The 8,647-nt window shown below is 37.7% G+C and overlaps 1 protein-coding gene and 1 pseudogene across 1 annotated transcript; both read right to left on the minus strand.

The window, feature by feature from the left end:
- Positions 1–578: 578 nt before the first annotated feature.
- LOC140859258 (uncharacterized) lies at positions 579–1,657 on the minus strand (annotated as a pseudogene).
- Positions 1,658–6,273: 4,616 nt separating this feature from the next.
- LOC140859219 (putative germin-like protein 2-1) lies at positions 6,274–7,183 on the minus strand. The gene is made up of 2 exons (XM_073260888.1): positions 7,036–7,183; positions 6,274–6,921 (listed from the first exon to the last, which is right to left on the minus strand). Exons 1-2 carry the CDS (start codon positions 7,145–7,147, stop codon positions 6,386–6,388), a joined length of 648 nt encoding a protein of 215 aa, XP_073116989.1. The 5' UTR covers positions 7,148–7,183; the 3' UTR covers positions 6,274–6,385.
- Positions 7,184–8,647: the final 1,464 nt, after the last annotated feature.

Below are 8,647 nucleotides of genomic sequence, written 5' to 3' on the forward strand. Positions count from 1 at the left end.
GCATAACTTAATTATCAATGAATGCACACACATGCTAACACAACTATAAGTCATCTATCCAAATATCACATTCATCATTGATACTGCTTCAGGCAAACTTTAAAATAACTTAACCCATCATACTTCCATTACACACTCCAGTCTAACTCACAAAATTTCTTCAAGTTCTCTAAATAGTTTTTGACCACAGTATTATTCTACACTAAAACTAAGAAGATCCACAATTTCAACTTTATAATAGAACCCAAACAAAACTTTGAGTCTTTCTTCCTAACTTACCTCGAACATACCCCATCATAATTAACCTTTAAGTTTGTTATCATATTCAAAACTATTTCATAAGTGAGTGCTATATTATAAACTAAGTTATTCATAATTTTTGGCATTGGATGCATGTGTATCTTGCGAAATTTGTCATAGACACAGCACTAAGTGTGTGGTCTGCCCTCCTTCTGTTGCTTGTGAGAAGATGTTTGAGCTACGTGAGTCTGTGCAGTAGGAATTTGAGCAGCCGAAGATTGATATGATCGAGTCCTAAAACATTGTGGTCTCTAAATTGATTAAGACCCTAAAATATTCTATGGGCACTCGGCTATCTTATGGCCCTGTTAGCCACACTTGAAATAAGTTCCATTTGTTCTCCTGCATTTCTTGGTATTATAGATACTATCACACACAGCATACTTAAGCCTGTCTTGTTGGTTAACATTATCATAAAATCCTTGTTTCTCCCGATGGAAATCAGTTGAATATTCAGAACCTTCAGTTGCTCGAAATTTTATAGATCCCCTAAAATTCAATTTATATTCTATCCAGCACAAGCCTCAAAATCTCTATCTCTTTTCTTTGGCTTTTCTTCTTCTATATTTTGGGTTTTCTTCCTGATAATTTCAATGCTCTTAGCCTTGTCTACTAGATCATCATAATTTGTTGAGTGCACTGTAGCAAGACCCCTTTGAATATATGGTATCAATCCCTCCTCAAACCTTCTCATCTTGGACTCATCATCCGCAACAAGGGTGAGAGCGAATCGGGATAGTTTGTCAAATTCTATCTCATATTTGTCGACAGCCATTCCTCCTTATGATAAATTAAGGAATTCTCTTTTCAATTCTCTTAGCCGGCTGGCAGAAAAATATTTGGAATAGAAGATGGTGCCAAACCTCTATCATGTAACTGACCCATAGTCGGAAGTTAGAGTGCACTCCACAGATTTCTGCCAATGATGAGCTCTATCCTGAAGCATATAAGTAGCAAATTTGATCTTTTCCTCTTCGGTACATTCCATAGCTCTAAAGGCTTTTTCCATCTCATCTATCCAAGTCTCAGCCTCCTGAGGATTAGTAATGCCCTTAAAGGCTAGAGGGATAATTTTTCTAGACTCTATTATACTCTTTCTATGATCGGATAGGTCAGGATTCTGTAATAGTGGGTGTAAAGACTACTGAGGTAACTCTCTTTATTGATGCACCAACCCCACAACCTCTTGAATTAATTCAAGCATTCGATCCAAATTTTCGGCTATATTTCTTGGTGGAATTACTGATTGGTACCAAATTGGTTGATTTGTAATCAGCTGATCAACTATCGCTTCTTGTTGAACATCAAGATTCATATTCTGATTTAAATGCTCTTGATCTTGTGGGTTTTTGGCCATCGATTCAGGAAGAACTTCATCCTGAGAACCTCTTATTAAATCACTTATTCTTCGGCTGTGACCACAGTGGAGCACATTCTTGATTTCAATAAAAATAAAATAAGCATCATAATAATATTTGAGATAAAATAATTAACATAAATTTATTAACAGGAAAGCATGCATAAACAGAGACATCTCATTACCTAATTTCCATCCAAGACTCTATCTTTCCAATGAACACTAAGGATCCTTGAATCTAGGCTCTTATGTCATTATTTCTCTCATAATTAATCATAAATCCTAGTGATCTTAAGCTTAGACTTTGATACCATTAAATCTGTCACACCTCGAGTGTAACGGACGATGCATGCCTGCAAGACGGACCCCACAGACATGCAAGACCTACCTTTACATTCAAAAATATTATATCAAATCATACTTAGGCAGTAGTAGTAAACATAAATTCCTAATTTTATTGATTCAAATAAAATATAGTTCATCAATGTCTCATCATAATTAATATCAATATTTATTTAAAAATAAACTATGCATATATCTTTTAAGATCCTATGCTCTTGATTGCTCAGTCATAAACCCCATATAATCTTCTAGATCTAAAATAAAAAAAAATAGAAAAGAGGGAGTGAGATTTATAGGCTCAGTAAGTTACTAATATCTTTGAGAGATTAACTATACGTAATTTTTAAAATATAATAATTTAACAATAATAAGTAACAATATAATTTTTTTTCAAAGCATGCCATGCATGTTAGTAAAATCCAAAAATCCTCTCTTAATCTTTGGTGACTATGGCCATAATTAGCCTCTTGATAAGGCCTAAAAGAGACTAGCCTCAAAAAATAAATATGCGACATATCAATGTGTACCAGCAACTAGCCCCAACTAGCTATACTCTGATCCACATGATCATGATTAGTTCCATGACAGGATAAAGAAACTAGTTCTGAAATATAGACATAAGATACATTAACATGTGTCACTAATTAGCTTCGACTGGCTAGGTTCGAAGAACAAGCTCTATCAGTGATTAATCCCGGCTGGTTAGGTCCGAAAGAAACTAGTTTTTGATATGTGATTAATGATCGATCTCGTTGGCTAAATCTAAATCATAATCAATCAGAGAATTTTTTTCATAATTTCATCATAACCAAATAATCAAATTTATTTCACAATAATATCAAATCAAGTTTTTCACATCTCATTTTTAGAAACAAAAAGATAATTTTTATTCAAACTTCATGCAAAGATAAAAATGAATAATCTTGTTTCTACAAATGATGCAATATTAAAACAAAGAAATCATCTTATTTCAAATTTGTAATCATGCTAAAATGACACCATGCTTGATCTAATATTTTCAATTACTTTTTATGCATAAATGCATAGTTTCAAACTTTTATAATTTTTAAATATTTTAATAATTTTTATATATAAAATCTAATTTTTAAATATATAAATATGTATGAAAAAATTTGAAGATGAAAGAAAACTTACTGTCAGTCGAATCCAAAAATCTCAATCTTTAAAACAAGGCTTGATCCTTAGATTCTGCTCCTTTCGATGTAGATCAAAATCTTTGATTAGATCTATTTAATTGATCAATTAAAAATTAGACTAATTAGACTCGACCTGATCAATTAATAAAGCTATAAAGGAAAGAGCAATCAAGATCCAATCTATTTGATCAAACTCAACCAATATGGATGGAGAGATACTTAATCTAGATCCGTTGGACTTTTGGACTGGATTTGCTTGATTTAGGTCCAAATTAGGGGTCTAGATCTAGGCGGTCTAAGTTGGTCATTAAAAGATCAATTTAGATCTAATCAAATCAGGTCTTGGCTAAGTTTCCTCTCTCTCTCTCTCCCCCTCTTTCTCTCTCTTTCTCTCTCTCTTCCTCTCTCGCTTTCTCTCTCTCTTTCTTTTTCATTCTTATTTTTCTTTCTTATTTTTCTTTCTTTATTTCTGTCTCTCTTTCTTTCTTTCTTAGCTGAGCCCAAGATCTCTTGAGGGCTTCCTAAGGGACAATAAGAGGGTGGGGGTCAGCTGTGATGTAGCCAGAGCGACCAGCGGTGGTGGCATGATGACGTCTAGAGGCAGTGGTCTGGCTGATGGCGATAGGAGATCTAAAAGAAAAAAAGAAAAGGGTTACTCCCTACTGTGCCAAGGTGATGATACTGAGGGCCGGAAAGAAAAGGGAGAAAAATAGGCTTATCGGAGATGGTGGTAGCAGCGTGGTTTGGTCGGCGGGATAGAATTTGGTGGATCTCACACTCGAAGACTCTCCTAAATAGAGCTACGATGGTTTGAAGAGGAAGGGCCAGATTTTAGGGAGGAGATGATGTTCGAGAAGGCAGCACAGTGGCCGTCAGAGATGAGGAAGAAGGAAGAGGTAGGTGGTGGAGGATTCAATGATGGGTTCGATCAAGAGGTGATGGGTTTAAATAGAAAAGAATGGGAAGGGAGTAGATTAAATTTGTCCATGGATAAAGCCGGCTTTTAGTATCGGCGTAATCAATCCAAAAACCCACCCCCTTCGGCGTATGGTTCTATCAGGTCACTCCTTGTTGCCTTATCTTCTTCGATGGTTGAAGATCAAGCAGCGGATTAGGTTCCCCTATTCTAATTATCTTTTTTTTTTTTAGGATTGCGGTGAAGTCGGCAAGCCTTGCCGACTTCACACTGAATCGGGTCCAATTGGATCAGTGCTCACGCATACTATTACAGATGACGGTACCCATTTATGCACATCTCAATAGGGTGATCTTAAGACCACCAAATTTACTGCTTATTCCATCCGCTGTATTCCTCAATTATTTATTAATCTACTACCTATTGCTCAACTCACTGATCATGGTTGCTTTGTCTCTTTTGATACATATCCTATTGCTTTGTGCAGGACCAGGAAATCGATCATTTGGTTGGTGCTGGTCATTGCCATAATGGAGTATCTGATGGACTACTTGCATGTCGCTTGTTCTTTCGCCTTTGCCTTTGGTCCGTCCCCTTCTACTTTTGATATCTGGCATTGTCATCTAGGTTATTTTTATGGTTATCATTCTACTACTTTAGTTCGTAATGATGTCTTAGGCTCTATTTGTAGTTTAGATATGCTGCCTTATGAAGGCTGTCTTCTTAGAAAACAAGTGAGACTTCATTTTGCTTGAGTAAGTCCATAGTTATTTCATCCTTTGATTTATTTCACTTAGATACGTGGGTTCCTTCTCCTTCTATTTCTGAAGATAGAAACCGTTATTATGTTACATTCATTGATGATTATTCTTGCTTTACATGGGTTTATTATATGTAGTCTCACTCTCTACTATGCTAAATTTATAAAAAGTTTGCCACATAGGCTAATGACTTTCACATGGCCATAGGTGAACAGTGGAAAATGAATATGTGAAACTCAAATCCAAAAAACTAGAGAGCCGAAGATAGAGTGTGCAGCCATCAAAGTTTGATAATGTCAAAATCTCGAAGCAGTAGTATAAGTGCAGCCATCAAAGTATGATGTTGTCAAAATCTCAAAGCAGTAGTATGAGACTTAGTCTTGAAGCTCATTTCAGAGATGGGAGGGAAGCTTGTTTTGGAGATGCATGAATGATCGATGAATATGCTCTGATACTGTGTTGTAGGATTAAGCCAAGAGAATGGTTGGTGAAGAACTCTCATTCTATCTTGGAATTGTATCAAGAGAGAACCACATATACATGGGGATCACAATAAACATGATGTAAGCTTAGCACCAAGGTTACGTGCATATAATATACACTATATACAATACGTAGTAGTCTAACATGTATGTACATATATATATAAAAATAGAAGGGTTGACAAGGATCCAGCGTATGGGTTTCTACTCAAATTCTGGAGTGGTTATGATTCAAGGATAGGGATCTAACATCAATGATCTGAACCACTGGATATGACTTCGTATCTTTAAACTACTTACAGATCAAAATCGTAGTATTTGGAGAGACTAGCCGCATCAAGTGGTTAAAAATACATATACCATTCTAATTATTTAAACTAATTTTTTGAGTGTAAACAATCTATATTGTAGAATTAATTATAGTGCATTGTCAGATACCAGGTGGTTAACTGAAAGCCCAACTGATCAAAGATTTTGATTAAAAACCTAAAGGCTAAGCAGTGTCAAAATTGTCAATAATTTAAGAGAAATCACAGAAAACCTTAAACACAGATCGAGCAACTAAAATCATGGACAAGCAGCGTTTACATATTGAGACGATATTTCTTCAGCGTTTACATCTTCGTCCTCATGGCGTGACCACAAGGAGTGATCATGATTCCTAAAGAACTGAGTGCTTGCTTTGTTGGTATGTTTTGAGGTGAAGAAGTGCATGTTGAAGCTTTTGAAGTTGATGAGACAACTAAAACGAGCAGTCCCAGCCAATCACAACGAGAAGTCCATCCTGATCTCTATGCCAGAAGCAAGACAAATATTAACTGATAAAAGTATTTCTCTTTACTAATAAAATATAGCAAACTTATTTTGGTTCAAACAAATATATGGAAACAAAAGGACAATGATTTCTTATCCAAACCAAACAATACAAAAAAATCAATCCTTAGCTCAAACAAATATGTGAAAACAAAAGGACAATGTTTGCCTATTCAAACCATACAATACAAAAAATGCCAATCCAAGTATCAGATATCAAGTAGTTCTCATGCAGTTGCCCAGTTGCTGGTGTCCATCTAGAATTGGGCCTGGAGCCAATCTACAGTCTTCTTATCCAACTGAAAGGCCTTGGCAACAACATCATCAAAGATGGGTGGCTTCGCTCCAAAGACTGCATTGGGTACGAGGATCACACCGGGGTTCTGGCTGCTCAGACCAGAAAGGGCAACAGCATTGGTCTTCCCATAGTTGAATTGGAAGTGGATGAGACCTTGAGGAAATACGAACACATCACCCTTGTTAAGGACCTTAGTGAAGAGCTGGTTGTTGGGGTTGGATGTTACGAAGCCGACATAGAGTGTGCCTTCCAACACCGTAAGGATCTCAGTAGCCCGTGGATGGGTGTGAGGAGGGATGACACCATTGGGTGCAAAGTCTAGACGAGCTAGTGAGATGCCAAGGGTGTTGAGCCCGGGAATTTGGTTCACAGCGATTAGAGTCACATTAGACCCAGGTTTGTTTCCTGTGTCACCGGCCTTGTCAAGTCCAGAGAAGAAGAAATCTTCGGCTTTGGCCTGCTTCGGGTCCTTACAGACAAACCCATTTACAAACACTGCAACAATTATAAAAACGATTAGTACTTGGAGAATGCATAAAACCATACGTTATGCATGCATAATTACAAATGTCACAACTCATAAAATTAATGGTTGATGAGCAGGAGTACCATCTGAGTTAAGATCAGCGACGCAGAAGTCTTGGAGTTGGCTAGGATCAGAAGCAATGGCATGAGATGAAGCCAGAGTAAGGAGAGCAAGGAAGAGGAAATGGGCAGCCATCTATTATCTCTTTCTAGCTAGCAGGAGAATAGCCAAGGGATATGGAACAAGGTGTCATGGGAGGAGTTGATATATATAGGGGGAGATTGGGAATAGGCCTTTTGCAAGGCTTGATTTAGTCATGCGACTTTATAAAAAAGAAGAAAATCAAACCATGCTGTGTAAATTGCGTGCCATGGTTTCCTATTGACCAGGTAAAAGTTTGAAGAAGTCTCGCTGATGACAGTGGGTAGAAAATTATGACGGAGTGGTCCACACAAGGGAGAAGGAAAGGTTGCAGCGTCGAGTTAACCATCCACACATGGATCCTGGTTTCTTTTATTCTATATTATTATGTATAATTTCTGATCCCGTCTTCTTTCGACAAAGATACTTTGGAGTTGTTGGAGAATACATTGACGAGACCTTTTGTGCCATACAACCGCATTTTTTCCAAAGCAATAATGATGTGACGACACCTCATCTTTTTTTTTTGTGGTATCCGACACCTCATCTTTTTGATTTTCTCAACGACACCTTGCTTTTTACATGAAAAATTTTGAGCGTTCGTTTAATTCAAAAACACAACGGCGAGTTAACTAGAGTGCAATCCATGTTACAGCAATACAAAAAAAAAAAAAAAAAAAAAAGACAAAAACAAAAACAAAAATAAAAATAAAAATAAAAAATAAAAAATAAAAATGAAAAACTAGAGTGCAATCCAACCGAATCAAATTGAGTAGTTGAAAATTTAGGCTCGACTTAATTTAAATATTCGGACTTTAAACTCATTCAAGATCCATCGGTGTTAATATTCCAAACTTCGACTTTATAAAAATAGATAAAATTAGAAATCGATTCGACTCGACTCGACTCGATTCGACTCGAATATCAACCAAGTTATATATTCAAACTTGAAATCAAATTTTAACCTATTAATAATATATTAGGATTTGATGCTTCAAGATTCGGTCCACATTGAGCCCACAGCGAGGTCCGCGACGAAAAACGGAGTCCAACGAGACTAAGATCATCCCAAATAGAGTCTGGATGATCGAAGCTGGCACAAAGTTCGAAGCAGTGGAGGATTAGCAACAGCCGGTGGCGGGCCAGCGGAGCGACGGTGGCACGGCGGTGTGCGGCAGCGTGCGGCCTGGGCGTGCAGAGCCCGACCCAATGCGCGGGGCGGGGCCCTAGCCCAAGCGCACGAGCATGCGGGCACGGCCCAGGCCCACGGGAGCGTGCAGGTTCAGGGCCCAGGATTGCCCGATCCACGGTGGACTGAATAGTGCACAGGAGAGTGAGTGGACCGCATGGGCATTTCTCATGCATTTCTCACAGTCCACAGACTATTCCGTGGATCAATGCGCGATCGGAGGGCGTGGGTTGCTTCTGATTTCAATCCAACGATCTGGAGAATTGTTTGAGTGCTGTAATGATTCCTAATCCTATTCTAATTGGCTTTTAAGCCTTTAAAAGGCTGATCAAGGAACAGAACGATGTACTGGTGGCCTGGTGGTC

The sequence above is a fragment of the Elaeis guineensis genome, chromosome 7, assembly GCF_000442705.2.
Source record: "Elaeis guineensis isolate ETL-2024a chromosome 7, EG11, whole genome shotgun sequence".
Lineage (NCBI taxonomy): Eukaryota > Viridiplantae > Streptophyta > Magnoliopsida > Arecales > Arecaceae > Elaeis > Elaeis guineensis.